The following is a 24,852-nucleotide window of genomic DNA, read 5'->3' as shown; positions in this document are numbered from 1 at the left end:
TGCAAATTTTAGAATACATGTCTATCGAACGTCAAAATTTTGAAAAAGCCCTTCCATAAGAAAGGCACTTGTTCACAAGTCCTTCAATGGAAAAAACCTAGGGGACTTGCAAAAATAAACACTGTTGATGATGTGGTGATTGACTAGGAATCCACTAGAGTTTAGTCCTGTAACTTCGTCGCTTCTTAGCGATATAGGGTAGTTAAGTGACAAGGTTTTGTCCACAAAATTTTGACTAGGATTAGAGTGTATGTAAGAGGTTGATCTAGTGGCTATTTTTGCATTTTATTTACCTAGACAAGGTGAGTGATATTATGTGCTAGATTAGATTCTTTGAGTGTAGCTATTGAGGTAAGATGTTTGAAAGTTCGACTTTGCGAGTGAATTCCTAGCTTTCTAGTCATTTCCTCTCAAGAAAGAGTAAAAAAATGACTCAAATGAAAGAAGAAGACAAAACGAAAGAAATAGTTTGGGAGAGTATATCTATTTATTTTTCTTTTAAAAAAACCTCTAAAGACTAAAGGGAAATTAAAAAAAAAAACATTGCCTCTGAGATTGTGGTAGGCCATAAGGATTTCCTTGATGAGTGTCCTATGCCCGATGCCTTGTATCTCTTTGGAGTGGAACCTTTTGGGCAGAATAATAAATATATATACTCTTTTGATTCTAAATGACTTATCAATCAAAGAAAGAAGAAGAAAAAAAGACAACGGATTGGAATTAGGAACCATTGACTAGTTGTTCTGGTAGAACATGGACGGTTAGTAGTTTCACCATAGGAGTCCTATTTAGTAATATAGTATTAGCTTGCTTTGTATGGGTTTTGATAGGCATTATATTAGTTACACTATTTTTGAAGCAATATTTCTAGTAGAAAAGTAGTGTGGTATTTTGTTGCCTTGAGAGATTATTGTTGCTTAAAGGCTCTAGCACGTTTCCTCGTTGGTATGCTCCATGTCTTGGATGTTGCTATGTTATGCACTCTAGTGGGGAGAGGGAGTAGTAAGGGGAATGTTAGCTTGCACAAGTTTTTATCCACCTTCATTTAGACCTTTGTCTTGTTAATCTATAATAAGATACAAGTTAGTCTTTTTATACATTTTTAGTGTCTTCTAGTGTTTTATGCAATATTTGTAGTTGGTGTCTTTGGAGAATATCTCCGTAGTCCATCAAATAGGAAAAAGAAGCATGTTAAGTTGAGCATAGTGTTATAGGATTTGTAGTAGGGAAAAAAGGTCATTGCCAATCTCTATGTGGAAATGATAAGTTGTAAGACAAGTTAAAGGAAGAGGGAAGGATCGAAGCTTTTCTAGGAATGATAAGGTCAAGACATTCAGATGTTTTTTGCACATATGGCTAGGGACATAGCACACTTTGCAAAATGTGGATCTTGTGGAGCAGAAGAAGGACAAAGAAAAGGGAGATCCCTACTTACAACCGAAACATGAGATTTTTCCTCGAGTAGATTTAGTCCATAGGCTGTAAAACCTATAATCCCAACACGATAAACTAGCTGTACCTACGGACAGGACAAACAAGTGCGTCCAGCATATTAAGCAGGCCATTAACCTCCACCTTAGCTTCAACCTCGAAGGCTTTTGCTCGACCCTAAATAAGCCTCTCATGCTAAGAACCTCAGTGGCAAGGTCACTTACAGTTTTATACATTTTAGTTGCCAAGGTCCGGTAAGCAGTACGTAAGCAGGAGCATTTACATACACGCGCACAAAATCGCCGCGTAGTGTCATAAGCTCGCAAGAAAATAGTCTTCTGAGAAAACGTTAGGTCAATCCCCATGACGGGTTTGGCGGTGAAAATGGGGCGGTTATTGAACAGAGATCCACTTTAGTTGTGAAAGGAAAACATTCTCCACTTTTAGAGTCGTAGGCTGTAGCTGAAAGAATGGTCGATGTGATTTGTGAGCATTCTTGAATATCACTCTTCCAAGTTCCAGAAGTGACGTGCTGCTAGTATGGTTTTCATATGTGCTAGTCGGTAGGCATGTAGTAGTAGTGTATAGCGGGAATGTCATAAAGTACATCGAGTATTTTGTACGGCTAGGATTGAATGCTCCGGCACCAGCAAATTATTAGAAGAAAGGAGAGCTTTAGTCGAGCGAAAAACCATCAGAATCAGATAAGTCCTGGGGAAACAGCCGAGCAACACAAAAGTTTTACGATAGGAGTAAGTCGAACTGATCAGCGGGTGGCCCCAAGAGAGGTCGGGATATCGTCACGACTATACCTTCATCTTTATCTTTATGATAATCATGAAGGCAGCAGCGGATGGCTGGCCCACACGAGAAGAAGGAAGCCAGTCTTGCGACACGTGTTCAAGAAAAGCAGCCCAGTCACCGGTGCCCACGCCGAGAGAGGGTCTGGGAAGAGAGAGAAGGGGGGGTGTAGGCTACTGTGCGCGCGTACCTAGCTAGCTAGCGGAAAGAAAAACCCCTGCCGGCTGCCCCTCTCTCTTCTGCAAAGAAGGACTCAGGACAGCCGACTCCCGAGGGCTTTTCCGCGTCTGTGGTTGGTTGCAATTTAAATGTACACAGTGCTTTTGGAAATCAAGAATTTTCAACGCAGAGAATTTCAACAATATCCCTATATTTTGATTTCGATGTACATTACTAAGTGTTTTCGGAAATCAGGAATTTTCAAAGCAGAGAGAATTTCCACTGTAGTCCAGCCCTCTCACTGTTTCCAGTCGAAGGAGGGCAGCCAGCTCGTGTTTCCTGCGATAGGGGAGGACGGACGGACGCAACGAAAAAGGTGGGGAGGTGATGACCGTGAGGATAACTGTTCACACTGCGTTTTACCCATGGAGCGCAAAACGTCAAATGTAAAGTCTGTAGATCTACTCGGAGAGAGAGAGAGAGAGAGAGAGAGAGAGAGAGAGAGAGAGAGAGAGTCCACCTCTCGCGAGTCACAACACCACTCCAAATATGATAATGGGTGCTTTTTGAAAAAAGAGAGAGCATTTTCACCCAAAAAGAAAATTGCCTTGGTTTTTATAGGCACAAAGAAAACTTCGTCGTTGGGGTTGAGGAAACACGCTCTCATACAAAGCACAGCACGAGTGAGACAGGGAGAGAGAGGAGCAGCAAATTCCAGGCTCCAGAGTGAGGACTCGGAGGACCAGCGAGAGGAGGCCCCAAGAGAGGAAGAGAAGGGACCACTGCTGCAATTTGTCCCTTGGAAGAAGAGGTCCCTGGACGCCCCCCCTCCCCCTCCCCCTCCCCCTCCCCCCCTTCCGTCTCTTGTGTCTCTTCGTCGCCTTCCGCGTTTCTCCTTTCCGTGGTCTGAGGTTCCATTCCTGTAAGCCTTTCTCGTAATCCTTGGATTTTGCCTTTTTTCACCTCTCTCGAGTCTGCATCTTGTCTGTCTGGCTCCTCTCTCTCTCTCTCTCTCTCTGCCGACCCCTCATCACAGCAGGACGCCGGCTCAACGGCATTGTATCGTATACTGCATTTGTCACTCTCCCCCCCTCTGCCGTCATCTCAATCAGCGAGCGGCGAGGGCCCTCGACGAAAGCTCTCCTTCAACGCCCGCGGTCTATTCTACCTTCCAGCTTAAATGCTCAGGAATCAACGTGCTCACCATGCTTTTTCCCTAAATCTCCTGCAGGGAGAGAGATTGCAGTAACGCAGAAGGAAGAGTGAGGAAGAAGAAAAGACAGCAGCACAAGGAATCGAAGAAGGAAAGGGGAAGAAGAAGAAAGAGAGAGGAAGAAGGGCGTTCAACGAATTTCCGCTGAAATCTGTTGGCGCCCTGAAACCGATTTTCGTTTTGTTCGTTGGCGTCCCTGCACACGAAGTTTACTAGACATCCATCGGCCTGCCCTCGCACGCGCGGCGGAGTAAAGAAGCGCCTTCAAAGGCTTGGCCAGAACAGCCAAAGGGAGAGGCAGGAGTCGAGCGAGAGAGACGGAAGAAGAAGCAGCGGCGAAAAGGAATAGAGCGACGCTTTCATTTCTTTGCGCGCCGATTCGTCTCATCGAAATACGATGAAGATGAAAATGGCGTTGCAATAATGCAGTGCACAGGGCAAGCCTTGGACAGGTCTAGGGCAGTGGACCGAGAGTGAGAGAGACGAAGAACCGGCGTCCACCATAGCCGTATTATACATCATCACCATCATCTTCGTATCTCTCAGTGTCTGTGCTTTCTTCTCTTCCGTATTTTACTAGCATTCCTGTATTCTTATAGATTTACCTGTATGCCTCTCTCCTCCAACACATCTATCAGCAGCCCGGTCCTCATTCCTCTCGTCTAGCACATTTTTATATGTTATTTTCCTCCAGATTTACCTACATGCCTTTCTCTTTCCGCCTGCCGTCTCTTTTCTTCAACGGCATGCTGCAGGCCGGCAAGCAAGGTCCTTCGCCTCACGGAGGGAAATCCAGCTCGACATCGCCCTGGGAGTGGCTGCAGGAGGTGGATTTGCACGCCTTGGAAGGCCAACTTAATGCGTCGGCCGTCCGAGCAGCGGGGAGGGTGCCTCGCTCTCGTATTCACGTGTGGCTCATTCGCCTCAGCACCAGCGTCCTCCTGTGGACATGCCTCGTACAGCTCATGGCGTTGGCGCAGCTATGGCAGCCGCACCTGCTCAAAGCATGGCCTCCATGCTTCGATCGCCGAGATTTCTCATCCCCTTCCTCCTCTTCCCTCCAAACTCCGGCCATGGCCATTGATGCCTCCCCGTCGTCATCTTCTTCGTCCCTGTCGGGTTCTTCCTTTGCATCATCGTCGTCCCTCGTCATGCCGAGGGACTCTGCTGCCTCTATCCTCTCTGCTGATCACAGATTTGTTTATTCCCCTAGTAAGTGGACAAATTCCTCGTTATTGTTGCCGACCCGCATTGGCTTTTTTTCACACGCATGCTGACGTCAATGGCTTCCGCTATGCTGCTGTTAACGTTATTCTCGCCTGCAGGAAGCTTCAGGAACAATGGCTACTTGTTAGTCTCGTGTAACGGGGGGCTCAACCAGATGCGTGCTGCGGTAAGCCAAAACGTGCATCTATTTTTCTTCAAACCTGTACATTTGTTGTTGATCTTTTATTTGTGAGCATGTAGCTTGTCTGGATTTTTCCGTAGATTTGCGACATGGTCGCGATCGCCCAGCTTCTCAATTTGACGCTGGTGGTGCCAGAGCTCGACAAAACATCATTCTGGGCGGATCCCAGGTCGGTTAAACAGCATGCTGTAGTTAGGACAAATCTCCGTTTCTGATAGCAACTTTTTACATAATTCTACAGAACGTCTTTTCCACTCACACTAGGAGTTGAGGTGATTGTTGCACGATCAAGTGATCTTGCAGATCTTGTCTGAAACCATGCCACCAAATTTTACTTTGTAAAAGGGCTTTTCCACAGCGAGTGTGGGAGTCCAAAAGTGGCAATTCTAATCCTTTTGTGAAACTGATAACTAATAGGAAATTTAAGCAACAAGGATAGTTTCGCCTACACTACCCTACAAGGATGAAAGTTTCACCCACATTACCTACAGCAGAAGGTCATGGACTCTGTTTAGCTCTTCCTTCCACTACTAGCACACACTTATTACCGATCCCATTGGTCATCCCAATATCCCTTTGACATTGCGGGAAGGTGCTTCCATGTTAAGCAGGTGGGGAATGTGCAGCTTCCCATGGATGGAAAGAACTCGGTGCGAAATGCCAAGAAGGGGTGATAAAGCAACTATCGAATCTACGCCTAGTCTTTAAAACCAGCCAAAGATGAAAAAGAGTTAGTTAATGAGGTGTGCAGAGCTACTTCATGCTGTGTGTTTCAAACATTCGTGCCGTTTTCATGTCCTTTTTCAAACTCAACTACGGGGAACCCATCTAATCGTTTAGCCTTCTCTCATAGCTGTATCTACCTAGGCCGCTAGAAGTGGGAAAAGCCATACTACTTCCTCCACCGTGATCAAATTGCAAAACGTACTAGGTGATTTATAGATTGTTTTTATGTGCAAAGACGAGTCTTTCCTCGCCTTATTAACACAACGCTGGACAAATCAAGGTTAAAAATTTATCTTAATGTTGGGCGATTGACTCTTAGTTGTTTGTAGTGTTTGAATTCCCATGTAAGATATACATGTGAAAATAAGGAGAGATAGAGCTTGAAGGAGAATCCTCTCATGGACAACTTGTCCTACTCATGGACAACTTCAGTGACCATCCACTTTTTGACACGTGTGCATGCACTATTATGAATGTCCGTACATATATAATAGCAAGTTTTCTCGTCAAAAGGTCATCCAACTATGGTGGGGTGGGTGATAACAAAATTTAGAGCCTTGTCTAAAAATAGTTGGTTTGTGAGCAATTCTATTATTCAAAAGTCACATCCTCTTTACTAGGGACACTTTACATCAATTGAGTCCTAACTAGGCAGGCTAAGTGCGGTTTATAATTATGCACTTTTTAGTTCCATGAATGTGAACCCAAGAGTTTATAGACATTGAACATAGGTAGAAACAAAAGGAAGAAAAGCGATAACGTTGATTTTTGTTGCTAGAAGTCCAACAAAAAATAAGGGGAGTGAAGCACCAACATTTCTTTTTCTTGCTAGAAGTTCATGCTACATTGCATGATTCTCATAAATAGACTATCTAGTATCTACATTTAATCCTTTGTCTTCATCATGGTGGGATATTTTGGCATTATATATATATATATATATATATATATATATATATATATATATATATATATATATATAGTGGACTTTTAGAGAAGGAAATTACTACTCATTTAGACTTCTCAATGTAAGTATCTTTGTTGATGGAGGATCCATCCAAATCCAATGAAGAGAGTGGAATACATGAATCCTTTGTTGAGGAGCCTCAAACATTAGGCAATGCATTTGATGATGCACTTAGCCTTTGCACTTTGATTTAAGAATGCTTGAGCTATTTAAACATAGTTGACCTTTATGATTGCATGGGCCTTCCAATTTCCACCATCCATAGTCTTCTAAAAAACAAATTATAGTCGATTGTGATGTCCAACACACATCATTATGGCAATTAGAAGAGAAGTTACACAAAGATAGTGGATAATTGCCATATACAAAAGAAATTATAGAACAAGTTAGACAAGCTTGAGCAAAATCTTACCTTCATTTGTAAATGTTTGCACATAACAAACATCCTTTACAAGTAAATGTGAAGCACACATGCCTAAGTCAATGAATAACTCATCTTGAAAAAGATTATGGCTCAACGTGCATAGGATGACCTACACATACTTCGATGATGGGTAACTTAATACTTGAAGCCCTTGCTATCGTATATATCAAGGAAAAAGAAACTAGCAAAAGGCAATACTCACATGGACTTGTGCACAGTTGTCCAAGGTATCTTCAATATAGGCTCTAATGTCATTGGCTACAGTTGAATGCAAGTAGATGATGAATGGCTACAAAAACAAGTCACTTTCATCACTTGCTACAAGTGTTTAGATCGGTATCAATAATAGTAGATGGTTTACATGAGGCAAGAAGACAAGCTTAGGGAACAAAATAAAGTAGCACTATTAGTAAGTAGAGTGGAAGTAGAAGTGCTAGTATATTCAAAGCATATCGAAAATACAAAGGGTGTATGACATGCATCAGAGCATTGCCTTGTTGCATTTTTCCTTGAATGAAGTTTTTTCTTAGAGGTTGTATGTTGTGAAGCTTCAACAACACTTTTTGTAAAGGATAAATGAAAAGTTATATTTTTGACAGTGGGGCTAGAACCAATTGAAATGATTGATAAGTAGAGGCTCAAATCAACTAAGACCATCTAGTCTTTTCCAAACATTAGTGATAAAGAGAAGTGATAATAAACGCTTCTTCAAATGCTTGACAATTGATGGACCATCTAATTATTATTATATTAATATATTGCAATTGCATATATTAGTGAGATGTTATGAAAAAGGCAAAAGGTTTAAAAGATTGTTTATGCCATCATCTTCTTCTTAACATGGTCCAATTCCATAAATTGAAGTTTTAGAAAAACCATTTGTCATTAAATGTGTAGCTTCAACCTTCAATTTGTTGACACATATTGACCATACAATAGTGTTTAAGATTGTAATTTTATTGAGAAGTGAAAACATGCAATGGGACAAGACAACATGCATGCCTAGATATGGAATAAAATCTCAAGCTAGTAAAGCAAGCTGTGTAAGATATGAAAGAGGTATATTGGTCAAGCAAACACCTTGGAGACCTCCCAATGATATTACAATAGGTGGACAACCTTGGAGACCCCGAGTAAAATCACAATAGGTGGGCAACACAATTATGAAGAAGATCTAGGGAAAAGCAGAAAAGGGTTTATATATATACATGCATACATGTATGTGTGCTCGTATGTATTTATGCACTTTGTAGTCATCATCATTTCAAAGTCTCATAATATAATGTTCAAGGTTGCTACCATTATTATCCTTTTGATGATATTCTAGAATTAATATTGATACAGAGTTATTACAATTCACTAGCTAATCCATGGCTTCACGAAAGAGCATTTAACTACAAAGATTGAGAGACCATAAGATTAAGAACATTGTTCAAAATGAAATTAGTGACATTTGTGTTTATAGTTTTTATACAAAAAAATCAAGCTCTATTAGGATGAGCAGATATTGAGTGTACTCTCTCTCTCTTTCTCTCTCAACAAATTAGACAGAGGAGATATGATATATCTAATCATATAGTGTGGTGAGCTCCATAGCCAATGAGATGAAACAATTGCTTTTCTTTCTCTCTTTTTCTCACACACACACACATACAAAAACTCAATTGACAAATTAGATTGGGAGAACATATGTTGCATTTGCCAAAACAAAAGCCAACCTTTCCTTCTTTTGTTCCTCTTGACCTAGCACCATTCCAGTTGTGTAGAAAATTTTTTAAGAGCTATAATAAATCATATCATTTTAAGACCTACAATCAATGTCTTTGGTGTTTTGTATACTTAAGAAGCACAAAGGACAGAAGTGCCTCAGTTGCATGCAAAATATTTTTGGCATTTAAATCATTGGCAATTTTTCCCCTAATGGAAAACCAAAAGTTAAATATTGTGGACAAAGTTCTCTAGAAGCGCAATATAGCCCCCCTAAAGGCCACATGTTTTGAACTAATAGAAAATGGCAGCTTGCATGTTTTAATAATAGTGGGTGGTTCTATTTCATGATATAGGTCCATGTAGATGATTTGGTTTTGATGCCAAGGAATGAGCGGAATGTTGGAGCGCTAATTCAACCATCTCAATTTTTTGGAATGGCTACAGGGCTACAAATTAACTCACATATCAACGTCCGTGCACCTAGTGAAGCATCAATGGCACTCTATGTTGTGGTCAACTTAGGACTCAAGCCCCTAACAAATAGTCAACATATACCTTGAAGCAAATGTCAACATCAGTCACGAACATTGATTGTTAAGACTCAGATGGGACTATTAGAAGCTTTACGCGTCACCTTGACATGTTCGTCTGAAGACACTTAGGAAATGTTATTGCAATGAAGCCATCCTGTTATAAAGCTACAAACGAACAATAGCGAGGAGTTGCATAAGTAAGCTCTATGCAAATCGAAGGTAGGAGCTGTGCAAAGCATGCCTGCTTGCCAAGAAAGGGCTTGTACGTGAGCCAAGAAAGGCATCTGCACTATGCTCGATGGCCATGGGTTTTCGCATTTGATGCAGATGGGGACATCAAATCTATTTGGATCTTTATACGTCCTTCTAAGAATCTCTATTGCTTCTGTTTGGGAAAACTGACCAGGCATAGTTGTGTTTTACTCAATCTTGACCTTGTTTAAAATCTAAATCAGCCTTGTCTGGGCCACATTGCAAGTTTGTGATTGTAGAGCAACAATTTCCCCGTTTACGCTAATCTGTAGGAAGCGGGATGAGGGCGACTGCATGCCTGTCATGAGTGTGCAACAGGGAAGATGTAGCGGCCATCATTCACCGCAAAACCACGAGTCGTGGATAAAAGGACCGATGAGGACCATTCCTTTTGGAGGAGCAAGTTATATGCTGTTCGGAACTGATGATTTCAGAGTTAAGTAGAAAGTCCTTTGGGTTTAGATTGTGCAGATTTGAAGAAAATCATTACATTGCAGCAACACAGGAATCCTGAATTGGGCTTCGTGTAGGCAGGATCAGCAATAAGGAGGAGTACATCCCGTTTCTAGGAACTGGAAAGAATTTTGGGAGGATTGAGGTATCATTCACGAGCTGACACCACCATACATACACTCTACGATTGAAGGGAGAGGCAGAAAGGAAGAACCCATCCATTGCGCAAATGGTTTGTTGCATGATGCTGAGCAGTTGAATGCTTGATGCCCCATTGGGACACGCTGCATGTGGTGCGAAATGTCTTTGACCAAAGCGAATCAAAGACCTCAGGCTCAATACCAGAAGAGCATCGATAGCCAAGACCTCTTCAGTCAAGCATTTGCAAATTTGCAGCTTTTTGAATGCAAAGTCTTTCCCGCATAGCCAAGCAGCTACACCACAAGCTGCAATCTTTTTCTTTTGAAGGAAGGATGGTTCGTTGTGCTAAAAATTGAGTAGGCTACTGGTTTTGGAGAAGGGGACCAAACAAGTCTTCATTTCACAGTGTGTAAGGCTCCGTGAAGGAGTCTTTCCATGCAAAGACAGCACTGCACCTGAAAATATAGAAACAAGATTAGAGGGTTAGATCACGCCACCAGTACAATGGTCGGGGCACAGATGTTGATTGGTCTTGTTCCTTGTATTGCTACACAATGACACATATCCATGCACCAATTTCCAGCACATTGAGCACATTAACACTGCATTAATATCATCTTGGCCTTAGTAGGTTGCACATACTACTCATGGGTTCCAATGCAGACTTAGATAATAGAGCACTGCTGAACTGCCGAAATTGTCTAGTTCCTTGTTTCCAATTCTGGGGAAGCCAAGTTTTGGTCCGTATGGAGAGTGTTTCCTTGCTCCAAGAGCAGTAGTTGTGCTGCTAATTTAATTTCATGATTGCTGCTTTCTAGAGATTGGAAGTCCCACCAGCTATTTGTTCCTTTTGGCCAACGCTCGAGTCTCACAACACTTGACCCAATTGACAATGCTGACACACTGAAGTGCTTAAATCATATGAGGAACTGCAAAGAGTATTTCGATCTGCTTCTTAAACACTTTCCTTCTAAAGAATAGTCAAACTTCGTATCGAACTGCATTGTGACAGTAGTTTTGCCAATTTTCAAAGCGTTCAATTTCTCTCTTTTTGTGTAATTCCTAAGCTAAATCTGGCTTTCTTTTGTCAGTCATCGTTGTCTGTCTTTCATTTCAGTGATTTTGGAGACATTTTTGATGTGGACCACTTTATCTCTTCATTACGCGATGAATTGAAAATCGTCAGGCATGTCCCTTCCAAATATCATGAAAAGGTTATGAATGGCGAAGTGATGTCAATGCCGCCAGTCAGCTGGTCCAATGAATCATACTACTTGAATCAGGTGAGCTGGCCGTTTTTTTGCTCTGTATCAGGCTAGCTGGTCTGTGCTGTGCTTTCCTCTATTTCTATTGAACTTTGTTTTGATCGTTTTGCAGATACTCCCCCTTGTCAAAAAGCACAAAATAATTCGCTTTAGCAAGACTGATACTCGCTTGGCGAACAGTGGTTTACCAATAGCAATGCAGAAGCTACGGTGCCATGTAAATTATAGAGCACTTAGGTTCACTCCAGTGATTGAAGAATTGGGTAAAAAATTAGTGAGGTTCTTGAAGTCGAAAGGGCCGTTTCTGGTGCTTCACTTGAGATATGAAATGGACATGCTGGCTTTTTCTGGGTGCACCCATGGTTGCACTGATGATGAAGCAGATGAGCTGACCAAAATGAGGTACTAATGTGTGGTTAATCCCTATAATCCCTATATGTTACTTTCCCAATTAGTATCTTAAAACTAATTGTTTAGAGTGTTTGATCTTTGAAATGAGTGGCATGTTTATGTTAGATATGCATATCCATGGTGGAAAGAGAAAGTTATTGATTCAGAGCAGAAAAGACTGGATGGTCTTTGTCCTCTCACTCCAGAGGAAACGGCCCTCTTTCTACAAGCATCTGGATTTGATAAAGACACACAAATATACATTGCAGCAGGCGAGATTTATGGTAGTGAGAGAAGGATGGCTCCGTTATATGCAGCTTTTCCTAGTGTTGTGAGTTCTCCCTGTCTCTCTCTGTGTATGTTTTAACTGCTGAGTGCACATAGCTTAATAGATAGTTGACTGGTGGGCATAGGAGAAGCACATTGTATCTGCAGTGAAGTCTGCTATTTTTGAATATGAGGCAGCTTCCGGTTGGATAAAAGCATTGAAGTACTTCTTGCATCTGGTGAGTTCCCTATGCGTAGAATGTTGATCCTCTAGAGTCGTATGCTGGCTATTGCAGAAGGTTTAGTGTCCTTAATGCCACTAGCTACAGCCTGTGACGACCTTGTTAGTTTATAGTATAGACTTTATCTTGATCTTACCATATGAGGAACATTGTAGCGTAGCCTTTTAAGCAATAGTCATTGAGATGATAAATATTGTTATGTAAATTTCTTAAACTCTGCGATCAAGATCAAGAGTGATTCTGTAGCAAGTCATTGCGACTCTGTAGTAAGTAATTGTTTGGAAGACCTGTTTTTAAGGTAGGAGTTTCTACTCAGGTTTATATTGAAATTACTCTAATGGAGCTGTTGAATTGCTCACAGGTTCGTAAGGAAATGCTTTTAAGTCCAGATGAACTGAGGCCTTTCCAAAATCATTCATCTCAAATGGCTGCTCTTGATTATCTAGTAGCTATAGAAAGCGATGTATTTGTTCCGACCTATGATGGAAACATGGCCAAGGTGGTGGAGGGTCATCGAAGGCAAGCAGTACATCCAGCTATTTACATATTTTCAGTTCTCTTTCTTAAGTTTGTATACTCGTGTTTTTCTCACTCTAAATGGAAGTTACCAGTTTGAAATACTAGCTTATTTAGAGCTAAATCATACTATTTGTTGCAGATTTTTGGGATACAGAAAGACGATTGCTTTGAATCGGAAAAAGCTTGTCGAACTGTTTGACCAATACCATAACAATACCTTGAGCTGGGATGAATTCTCTACAGCCGTGAGGCAAGTACATGACGACCACATGGGTGCTCCCGGGAGGAGGAAGGTGATCCCAGACAGGCCAAAAGAAGAGGACTATTTTTATGCCAACCCTGAAGAATGCCTGGCATAGCTATGTGTTCATGAAGCATCTGCATGGGAGAGAGTGCTCAAGGACTGCCATCCTTTCTTAAGAACAGCCTGAGGGGGCTCAAGGCAGGTGGAGTCCGTTCTTTGATGAAAGCTATATATACTATGCACGGCTATCATTGGTGAGTAGTTGTGGTTGGTATATACTCGTTCTTGTCAAAATGGGAAACTTGATGGCACTTTAAGTAAGCCATCCTCTGGTGAGATTCTTCTCGTTTACGGAAGCCTTGTCCAAATTATGACTGATGGTCATCATGACCATCGGTTCTTCTCAGTTTTGTACATGGAACTGTTGCCTTGTTACACAGCTGTTGGCCATTCTCTATTCATAGTCATACAAATCCCTCTGCCGAACGGCCATGATATGGGGCTCAACATCTGTGTAGCTATGCAGCAATACCTGGCCTCGATTTGTAGATTCATTTGCTCAAATACACAATAATAAGGGGGGCCGTTGTGATTTTATTGGTTGCCATCTTACAAAAAGAACTGTGCAAATCGTTTTTGAGAGAGCAACAGCATCAGGGTCATCATTTACACTTACACTAGCTGATGGAAGATAAAAATTCCAAGCTGGATCTACTCCAGATAAAAATGTGCGCGTCTTGGTGGTCATGTTAAAGACTACTGTACTAGAAAAAAAGGACCTTCACTGAGCTCGAAGTATCTGTTGTGGTTTTGGTGCAGGGGGGCAATTCGGTATCTCCTTAGAGCATGCTGGAGAGATCTATCTGAGCTTTCTTCCAACTCTCCGTTTCAAATATCATTGCATCCTGCCCAAGAAGACCAATCCCTAACCCCAATCCTTGATTAATCTTGCGTTTTGCATGCAAGGATATGTCATTAATCGTAATGGGTCAATCTTTTAACACCCGATGGGGGGTGGACTTTGAATCAAGTTCTTTGAAGGTTGGATAAGCCAAGTGCACTCTTGGCTCTCATTATCTCCTAATCTTGTAGCCTAGCTTGTGCTTTCTTGACCCAATGCTTAGCTTCAGCAATCACTTCTTGTTGGTGGCCTGTGTTAGGATTCTCATCTATATGCTGATGGTAGTGGCCTTTTTTGATGTTGGGTATAATAGTTGCACTCTTTGCGTTAGAAGTGTTTGTATGCTTTGGGACATTTGTTAACTAGATGTGAAGACTGATGGAAGAAATATTGAGATGGGTGATTCTTTAGGAGCTTCAAGATCAGGTGTGGGTGATGTATTGTAGCAAGTGGCTTAACATTTGACTATGTTGTACCAAACACAACAACATTATCAGCAATAACATCAGTGGTAACAACAACAAAGAAGAGAGGATTCTGAGAAACTTGAGGCTGTAGCTGTGAATGCTTTGCTGGCAGTTGAACAAGAGATGAAGCAATTTAATGGGCAAAATGTATTGACTTAAGTACGGGTATATGCATCTAAAATGGATTAATGCATGGAGCCAATATTTAGCTCGTCTTGCCATGTAGACATTGAAAGAGCAATCTATAGATTTGTATAGAAAGGATTTGATTTGGATTGTCTTTCCAAAAGCTCGCAGAGAAGAGTTTTTCCTCGAGGACATTAGTTTGTAAAACTCGACTTTCATGGATTGGGCAAATAGACCCAGTAAAGGGCTTGTAGCTACAACCTTGCTATGTGAATTTGAAAGCCAATATGCACAATTGGATGTTGATGACCAATAGTCATTATAGTTAGAAAATTTAATTCTTCTTGAAAGTTGTAGATTTAGTCTTGCAAGAGAAAGTGATTTACCATTTAGAAGATGAGACATTGGAGACATGATTGAAAACTAATTGGGTATATGTAATGGAAGCTATAAATGTGGTTGGAAAGAGAGAGAATGAAATTGTGGTTAAATTCAGCACAACAATGCCTATTATCTCTACGAAAGCAGTGAAAATTGTAGCAAAGCTAATTATTTTTGTGGTTGATTCACCAATTATATTGATTGATCCATCTGTAAAAGATCTATTGCACAACGTAACAAAGGGATTGTGTGATTTGGATCTTAGTCCAAGGGTTACAAAATTGGATGAAAAAGTGAAGGAAAGGGGACATGCAACAGCCCAAAGGCCTATTTGAGAAGGATTGAAGTGCATGTGTAAATGGTGTTATAGTCTTCATCATGAAAAGCATGATTATGTGGCTTATCCTAATGCAGAGACAAAAATTTTGGTTTTTTGAATAGACAAATATTCATGTAATAGATGGGATTGCCTCTTGAACCAAAATTTGGTAAAGGGGGTATGTAGAAGGGGCTTGAGGAGTTGGCAATAAGAAATGTACTTGTAACCATAGAGGTGACATATGGTTTGCAAACTGAAGAATCTCTTGATTCTTTAGGATGCCATGAAATTTGAAGTTTGGTCTGGTGCTTGAATTTTGCGAAGAAGGGAAAGACATCTAAGGTTGAGTTGTGATGTGCTAGTAAGAATATATAGAGTATGATAGGATGGGATGCTCTAGTGGATTCATCAACATCCTATGTATAATTGGCAAAACTGCAAAATATGGATGTGATTGTGTAGAGGAAAAGAGAACATGTGATGAGGTTTTAGGTACTTCGAATCATATGACATGGAGTAAACAGAGTAGCAAAAGGCTATTGAAAAAGCCACTCTTGAACACATAATGGAAAATGTAGTGTAGGATGAAAAGCTAGATGGAAAGAAGAAAGACAAGGAACCTGGGTATAATAGTCGAACGTTGAGTCTGCTATAGACATTAAAAAGCTACTTGAGGAAATACAATTTGATTCCTAGAAGTCATTACTTGTGCACACATTGGGAAAAAGCTGCAACTGAAATAGTTGTGAATATAGGTAAATAGAAAACTTTACATATTGCATTATTAGATTATGGTTCTAAAATCAATGCTATGACATTCAATTTGTATGAGTGGCAGTTGCCCAGTGGATGTAGACTATGGTGGGAGAATGGGGGCTGCAAATAACTCACATGTTAACTTTATGTTGCATGTCTCAATATACGAGTGACTATAGGAGATGCATATCATGACTGACATTTCTTCACATAGGATACTTGTAATTATCCAATTATCTTGGAACAACCATACATTGGCAACAAGGATGGAGACAAAAGTGATTGATGATGGGTCTTCATATGTTCGTGTTAGAAGTAAAGATGGTAAAAGAGTAATACTTTTTGATTGTGTGTGTTAATTATCCACGTATTAGAGAGACTCTTAGGGATTATCTAGTGCTCTCAAATACTAATGAATTTAAGGGTTTTTAGATGGTAGTACTATGAAAGGGGCTATGGTAATATAATTTGGAGGATGTTTGTGTCTCTTTATAAAGGGAAAAATATTTTTATTACTAGTTTTCATGTATGGATGGCAAATGGTTTGAGAAGATTCAAGAGAGTTGAAGCTATTTGAAAGTTGAAAGGATATATGTGCATAAAGCTGAAAAAGAGCTTAAGAAATATGAAATTATGGATGTAGATGACTGCATTTCAGGGATGTTTGATGGGTTGATTTTTGTTGATACCATCATAAAAAAATTATTGAATAGGAATCTAAAGGGTTGCAAAATTGGGCTAAAGCACTTATAGAGATGTAATATACAACTATTGACAAAAAGGTTAAGCCAATTGCTTTTGCCTTTACCCCCTGACAATAACGGCATGCATGAGATAGTCTCCAAGTATCCAAGTTTAAGGGATTCAAAAGGAGTTGGGCATAAATTCACTGCTCATACACTGAAGGAGTTGAAAGTTGGGAGTGATGGGCTTCTTCTACCTATAGAGAAATAATGTTTCATGAAAATGTTGGCAAAGCATGGAAAGGATTTTGCATTTCAACCTGCTCAAATAGGTTGTGTTGATTCGATTGTTGTGGCTTCCATGGTCATTTTTAGAATCTCGCATGTCATTATGGGAGTTTTGAGGTCTCAAAAATGCCCTATAAGAGATCCTAGAGAAAGAAAATAATTTAAGAAATAAAATCATTTTATAGAATTTTTAAAAGGTTTATATTTTGATAAGTTAAAATATCAAAATTCGTTAATAAGTCATTGTCGTAATATTCTCGTGGTCACATCAAATCTAGAAATCTAGGTCGCCATAAAGTTGGCAAAGGTTGTCATAATGAAGATCTTACCTCTCCTCATTAAAGTGAAAACTAATATTCAATTTGAATTTTGGTGGATACTCAATTGTCTCTCTCCATCGTTTCTCTCTTATTTTTTTCTCCTCCTTAGTAGTCTCTTCTTTGTTTTTGTTCTTGCTTCTAATCATATCCTTAGCTATGGATCAATCACCCAACGATCTCTGTAACTCAGCTATGGATCAATCATCCAATGATCTCAGTAGCTCTCATAAAAGACCTCTCTATCATCTTTATATTGAGTTGGATAGTGAGTACGAACCAATAAGAAAGAGAACAAAATCTATCACGGTTACCGAGTCTATGAAACATATACTGAGGTTTGAAGGAAAGAAGAATATTGATCTTTGGTTAGATGGAAAGCTATATCCCAAAGATCCTAGCAGAAATAGCACTCCTCCTTTCTATAATAGCTCATCAATAATGAGGTTTATTCGTGATGGCTACAATGGATTTTTAGGTTATACACTTAGTTGCAGATAAGGATATCCTTGGACTAGAGAATTATCTTTTGATGAAACACAATATAGAGTTGTTGCAGAAGCTAGAGGATCGTCAACAAAAAATTCATTCATTGGAAAAGTGTATCAACGAAAGCAAACTTTATTAGGCCTTCGAAATCAACAAAGAGCTCTTAAAAATATTGAGAATCTTAAACGAGGAGGAGGAGGAGGATGTGGTAAAAGAATCCAAGCAGCAAGGTATATTTTTTTCACTTTGAAATCTTAAATATGGCTTTATTTAAATTACTTGTATGTGATGTTAATTTTGCTTAGATATTTTCTACAACCAAATGCAAGTGAAAGAGATCCTTTAAAAGCAGCTCAATTTTATTATCATATTCTTTCTTCAGTAGTTTCAAATGATATTTTGGAGAATAAGAAATTTAAAAAGGCAAAGAAACAATGCTTGGAGTCATTTGTAAAGGATCATTCTTTGGATTCTGAGTTAGTACAGAAGACACTGGATAGTATTGGTATCAGTCGAGATGCTTATATGCAACTTTTCCAGCTTTTACAATCAAATATGAAGCAAGGACAGGTATACAATTGCATACTTCCGAAGTCATTTGTGGTTAGGACTATCAGACAGAGAGTTAATAATAAAGTGATGAGGATTCTAGGTGAGCCTTTTCATATCAAGGCTACCTTCAAGGACAAGAAAAAGGAGGTTATATTTAATGAATTTAACAATATTTTCCTTGACTTGCCCACCCTACAATGCTTAATGATAAAATTTTATGACTTGCCAGTCGCAGAGGCACGAGGAGTGGCTAGATTTATGATTAAACTTGATGAAAGTGAGATTTTAAAATGTAAAAAATTGGAGAGAATCTCTATCACCTTGATGAATAGACCACTTTCGTCAGGTCATTGCAATCACTCAACATCATTTAGTGTTCAATCTGAATATAACATCTGGTGGCTAGGAGCATTTGAGGTAGATACTGAGAATTTTGATATATTATATTGGGTTTTTCATCAAACATCAATACCTAATGTTATTCAAAGGCAACAAGCAGGAGAAGAGCTATTTGTTGAAGGATTTGGGAACTACAGGATTGAGTGGCACATAGCTGGTGACCTAAAGACACTCAAATGTATGTATAATGTATCAAAGGGAGCCAACTCAAGATCTCCTTGCTTATACTGCATGTCACCAGATGCAGAGTTAAACTCAAGCAATTGGAATAGAGCTCCCTCTAGGCACAATAACGATCCACAATTTAAACCAGTCTTGGACATTCCTTTAGCGAATGCCCGTATTTGTACACTTCATGCACTTTGCAAGATAATTGAAAAGCTTGCTCATCTCTATATAGGATTTGCATGGAGGCTGAAGCCATTATCAACTAGAACAGATGCTACAACAAAGGTTGAAAAGGTTCTCTTTGCAATTGGTTTGCATAGTGGCAATGTTGTTATTGAACCAAATCTTCAGAAGTCTAAGGATGGTAATTGTGTTCCAAAAAAACCATCTATTGGTGGAGTGAAGGCTAGGAGGTTTCTAGGCTTTCGTGGGAGACTTGGCAAGATAAACTCGAGAAATAGTGGCTCAACTATTAAATTTAATCAGTGGAAATCCCTACATAATGCAGTTAAGGATCACACTGATAATGAACAAGCTCGGAATAGAAAAGCTAAAGTTTGGGAAACACTAGACAAAGTGTTTTTTTATTGTGATAAGACTGAATGGAATGATGATGATCTCAAAGACTTTAAAAACCAATTGAAACTTTTCAAAAAGGCGATGACAGAAGCTTGGGGTGATCAATCCTTTACTCACTATATGGTAAGAAGTTTGTATATGTCTATTTTTTCATTGTCGAACTCATATAATGTTTTTTAATAACTTTCTTTATTTGTTGACTATGTAGCATATTTTATACAACCATGCTCCATACTTTATTAAACAATATGGATGTCTATCTATTTGGTCAACCCAAGGTATGAAAAAATCACATTATTAAGCAAGAACAAAATATTTCAGACACACAAGACATGGAGGTGGAAGACACAAAGCCAACAGTTTATTAGAGGTCTTTCAATGGTTCTATCGACAAATCTGGCATAAATTCAAGCTTAAAGATACAACCACATTAAGCAATACATCATCTTTAGCAAGGACTATACAAATTGTTACCCAAAGAAAAAAAGATAGATATTTAAATTCTTGCGCAAAGTAAATATTTACAGAATGGTTACAAACCAAATAAAGAGTTGGGAAAAGATGGGTTTCAAGAAACCCTTGATCTTTGGCATCTTTTAGTTTGATTGTGTTGCAAAAGAGTTCTTAGTTTCAAGCACCTCGAGAGGGCCTCCATAGGAGTCCTTAGTTTCAGGCACCTCAACAGGACCTTCAGAGGAGTCCTTGGTTTTAGGTAGCTCGACAGGGCATCTAGAGGAATCTTTTGTTTCATCCCACTCAATAAGACCTCTGTATTTCAAAAACTCCTGTTTTCGATAGCTTGGAAGAAGCTTCAAATTCCTACTATCTCCTACATAAGAGAGCAAATAGGAGCCAAGAACTCCAAAATATCCAGCTCTAGATCCACTGTATCCAGGCATGAAGCCAAAAACTCTTATGGCTTCTTCCTTCTCTACTAAAATGATCTTGTCCAAACCTCTGCTGAAAACTTGAGATCCAATTACCTTTGAGATAGCTCTCAAAGCCATCATTGGTAGACTTGGAAAGCTTGACAATCTACTATGATATATTACAATTGTTTGATTGTTTAAGTTTTCAATATAATGGCCAAGGCTTTGATTTTTTCCAAGCTTCATTGGCCTAAAGCCCTTGGCCCTTCCAAGAAAGTTGTCTAAATTTTCAATCTCAATCTACACAACAAACCACAACAGTATAAGATATAAGATATTTATCTATAATGCATAATAAAGTCTAACATAAGCTCAATGGGCAACTTTGAATTATATTTCATACCTTAGGGCGTTCGTATTCTTCGAGAAGACTATCATCATAAAGATTTATTGAACTCTTGGGTTTCTCATCTGATGGAGACTTCAAATTCTCTTCATACCCTATATTATCAATACGAAGTCTCTTCTGGACCTGCAAGAATTCTTCTTCTGTAGGTAGCCCCCCCTTTTCGTATTCTACGATCTGATTAATACATGTATGTAAGGCTATAGAGCTGTCTTGGAAATTCTCTCCCTCAACATCAAGACTTGCTAGTGGTTCTTGTTCATAACCTATAAAATTCATGTCATTTTGGCCCCAACCTGCAATCTAAGCAATAATCTTCTCTAAGATCAAAAAGATGTTGAATATCATTTAGCAACACATATCTCTTCTTGTTGATAAGATAAGTGAAAAATGTTGGAACACATGCAAGAGGACCTTCTTCATCAACCTGTGCACTTGGCTCGATCTCCTTTACTTCCACCATTGTGATATTGTCCCTCTTAAACAAACTTACATCAAAACCTTGGACAAGTTGATTCTCAATATCTTCTTGGAACATCTCCTCCTTCTCTTCGACCTCCTTATCCATACTTGCAATATCCTCTAGCTTTCTCTGTTGGGCTACATTTGGAGAAGAATTTTCCATGTACTGAAGATACACAATAAATCCAACATCCTTGTGGATCAGAAGGCATTGGTGTTGATACCTGTGGAAAGGGTAACATGTTTCTCTCTTCCTGAATTCCTCATCAATGAGGTTGAACTTGCCTAGCAAAGTTGATCTGGCTGTACTGGTGGCTCCCATGGCATCACTATAATGAACAAATCCATTGATTTCTAAACCTTGCACATGTCTATCATAAAAATATATGTACTTAAGTTTATCTTCAAGATCCTCCAATAACTCTTTCAAATCAAAGGGAACATTGAAAATTTCCCTGATATAGCTAAACTTGGAAGAATTTCCAGTTGTGTGTAAGAAATCAAAGAGCCTATCATCAGAAGTCTCCATTAGCTCCTCCTCATCCATTCCTTCCAAAGATAGCTTTCTCTTTGTCATCTTAACCAACAAAAGATTTATCCCTACAAACAAAGCAGAATGGCAACAATGTCCAATCAAACGCGATAGAACCATGGAAAGAGGCCCCAAAATCGCGTTTCACAAGACAAAAGATCGAAAAAGGAGAAAATTTTTTATGTGACTGATGAAACGCGAAAAAAGGTGTCCAGAGGCCAAAGCTGGTGAAAAACTCGCGTTTCACCGAACACTACTTGAAAACAAGCGTTATTTCAACATTTGACTGGTGGTGAAACACGACAGTTAGCAAGACATCACTACATTATTTCGCATTTCATCGGTCAATAGATGCAGAACAAGAAGAGAAACATGAACTATAAATTAATTCTATTAAAATATAGAAATTTATGATAAAATCATTTCTATAACACACCGCATGAAATATCTCAGAAGACATGTGCACTTCCTTTTTTCAAGAATAATAGTCTCAGAATACCTCGCACGTGTTCCACTTAACACACCGCCAAGTAATGCATATACCATTAATTTTTAGAAAAGTCCCCCAATAAAGGGAAACAACGGCCAAATTTGTTTCACATTTTTGTGGTCATGGAGCACATTTTCGTGGTCTTGCAACAGGGTCTTCGAGCTGTGGTTATGAAGAACGTATTCGCGTTTCACCAGAGTTATTCACAAAATTGGTTTTAAACGGACTTTTTTCAGCAAAGCGAGACAAGGTATGGTTTTTTGTACTTTTCCTTTGACTCGTGTTTGAAAAGTTCATGTCTATGATATAATCTAGTGGTACTATAAAGAATTATTTTTTCCTAATGTTTTATAACATTGCTTCTATGGCTTTAATGGTGTAGAGATTGTAGGTAATTGTTATGGCATTCCTTATGTTAATGTTTTGTTTTCCTTAGTTTTGTTGATTGTTTTGCTATTTATGTGTTGTCTGGTGAAACACGAAAATAACATGCTGCAAGGAGGTCTCTCTTCTGAAATTCGTGTTTCACTGGACAAGAAGTAACATGTCTTTTTTTGGCAGATGGCTAGGACTAAAGTAACAGTAAGGAAGGAGAAGATTGATCCTAGGGGTTTAGCATCAAAGATTCATCAATCTTCAAAGCCTTAGAAGCTCTCTAGAAAGTCAAAGCCAAAGAGAAAGTTTTCTCAAAATGTCAGGTGCCTAAGGGAGATTAGGAAGGCAATAAAGGCTCTTAACAATGCAATTCCAAAGCTGTCTTTTCAAAGGCTTGTCAGGGAGATTTGTGACAAAAATAGTTTGGATAGTTTCAGATGGACAAGAACAGTCCTTAATTGTATACATGAAGCCATAGAGGATTTTTTAGTTGAGTTTTTTCAAGATGCCTATATTTGTGCTACTCATGCTCATAGGCTCACACTCATGGACAAGGACATGGTAATTCTTAGGAGGCTAAGATATAGATTTTCAAAGGTCATTGAGCCAGTTTCCCTCATTGATGAGAAGACATTTAATATCCTTAATGTGCCCCCAGCTAGGAGAAAGAAAGATGATTCTGGTCCCAAGGTTAAGGATGTCACCCATGAGAGCGATACAAGGCAACATGAAAAAGAGAAGAAAGCTAAAGAGGAACATGTAGATAAATGGAGAGAGTATAGGAGGCAAAGGGCTGAAGAAAGGGAAGTAGAGCAACTAAAGCCCTTTGAAAATGAGCTGGCCACCCTTCTTGAAGTAGCTAATCCAAAATGATTCAATGTGTTTTGTTTCTTACCTGGTGACTTAGGCAAAAGAGTTAAGATTATCTCCTTTAATACTGCCTGTGTTTAGATTCTTAAGGATAAAATAAGAGAAATAAATGACAGTATTATTCTTGCTAGCCTAAGGTATATCCACCCATAATTACTTTTACTTTTTGATATTTTTTTAACAATAAGATTTTTCTTGTTTATACTTACTATTTCTATGCCTTTTCAAGGTGTGTAATGCATGAGTTTCCTTTGAATATGCAATAAAAAATTGAGGTTCTTGATCTGTCTATCTCGTACTTTATGAGGAACGAGCTTGATACAAGTTTTGTTGAGCAGTGGTTCAATCTGATTGACTTCAATACTTTGGAGCTCCTTATAATTCCATATAATGAAAAGTAAGTGATTCAATATTCTATTAGAGTTCTTGAGATTTTATCCTACTAATTTGTTGAGATATGATTGCTTTCAGTTCTCATTGGACTTGATTGCAATAGACTGTGTGGATAAGCAATGTTTTATAATCAACTCTATGAAAGGAAGCCATGGAAATGCTAAATTGTAAGTTATATTATCCAAGGGCTCCTTGATATTTCAATTCTTTTTTTTGTAAGTACTCTAAATTTCAATATATTTTATATATAGAGGTGCAAAAAGATTAATTGAAGAGCTAGAGAAAATGCCCTCTATGTCGTCTGATTTGCTTGCAACAATGCAATATAGACAAGTTGCGGTAAGTTATTGATTAAAATAATTGAAACATAAGTTTATTCTATGAACTACCATCCGTAAATTTCATAGTTTTACTTTGTGTTGGTGGTTGCAGTGTCCTCATCAGGATGATAGCCATTCTTGTGACTGGAGGGTGATTGCAAATGCTAGAAGAATGGTTAACTTTGTTTATCTTAATGATGATAAACATGTAAAGGTAATATGAAAGATGCTAAACTTTAAGATAGATATTCATTGCAGATATTCCATTGATGATAAAAATATAGTCTATTGTAAGAATAATAATGAACTAAAACTCTTTTTCCTATAAATGTGTGACAGTTTTTGAAGGATTGCTATGTATCTGAGCATGTTTGGTACATCAGAGCAAAGCTCTTGAAGTATATAATGGTCAATTGTATACGACCAACAACAGAGATTGGTGGGGATTTACACAATGAAGGAGATGCGGTGCCTATAACCACGGAAGGTGAAGCCATAGCTTCAACACCTTTACCCACACCTTCTATACCCAAGGCATCAAAGAAAGGCAAAAGGACTCCTAGAA

At 39.0% G+C, this 24,852-nt stretch overlaps 1 protein-coding gene and 1 long non-coding RNA gene across 2 annotated transcripts; both read left to right on the top strand.

The window, feature by feature from the left end:
* Window positions 1–3,034: 3,034 nt before the first annotated feature.
* LOC148033574 (rhamnogalacturonan I rhamnosyltransferase 1-like) lies at window positions 3,035–13,740 on the top strand. Its single transcript, XM_087681514.1, has 8 exons — window positions 3,035–4,816; window positions 4,930–4,997; window positions 5,093–5,181; window positions 11,336–11,501; window positions 11,596–11,885; window positions 12,000–12,204; window positions 12,744–12,901; window positions 13,041–13,740. The coding sequence occupies exons 1-8, from the start codon at window positions 4,282–4,284 to the stop codon at window positions 13,258–13,260; spliced, it is 1,731 nt and encodes a 576-aa protein (XP_087537640.1). The 5' UTR covers window positions 3,035–4,281; the 3' UTR covers window positions 13,261–13,740.
* Window positions 13,741–23,858: 10,118 nt separating this feature from the next.
* Window positions 23,859–24,510, top strand: LOC148033573 (uncharacterized). The gene is made up of 4 exons (XR_015691264.1): window positions 23,859–23,971; window positions 24,046–24,134; window positions 24,219–24,306; window positions 24,400–24,510. It is a non-coding gene; the product is annotated as an uncharacterized LOC148033573 (long non-coding RNA).
* Window positions 24,511–24,852: the final 342 nt, after the last annotated feature.

This window comes from Lygodium microphyllum, chromosome 7 (genome assembly GCF_053477565.2).
Source record: "Lygodium microphyllum isolate KBCC chromosome 7, Lygodium_microphyllum_v1.1.10, whole genome shotgun sequence".
NCBI classification, from domain to species: domain Eukaryota; kingdom Viridiplantae; phylum Streptophyta; class Polypodiopsida; order Schizaeales; family Lygodiaceae; genus Lygodium; species Lygodium microphyllum.
This window is presented reverse-complemented; position numbering and strand designations above follow the sequence as displayed.

Bases quoted from the DNA above. Each gene is read 5' to 3' on its own strand.
- LOC148033574 (XM_087681514.1), top strand. From the start codon at position 4,282: ATGTTATTTTCCTCCAGATTTACCTACATGCCTTTCTCTTTCCGCCTG. The intron at 11,502-11,595 runs GTGAGCTGGCCG...ATCGTTTTGCAG, and splicing joins AATCATACTACTTGAATCAG to ATACTCCCCCTTGTCAAAAA. The intron at 12,205-12,743 runs GTGAGTTCTCCC...AATTGCTCACAG, and splicing joins ATGCAGCTTTTCCTAGTGTT to GTTCGTAAGGAAATGCTTTT.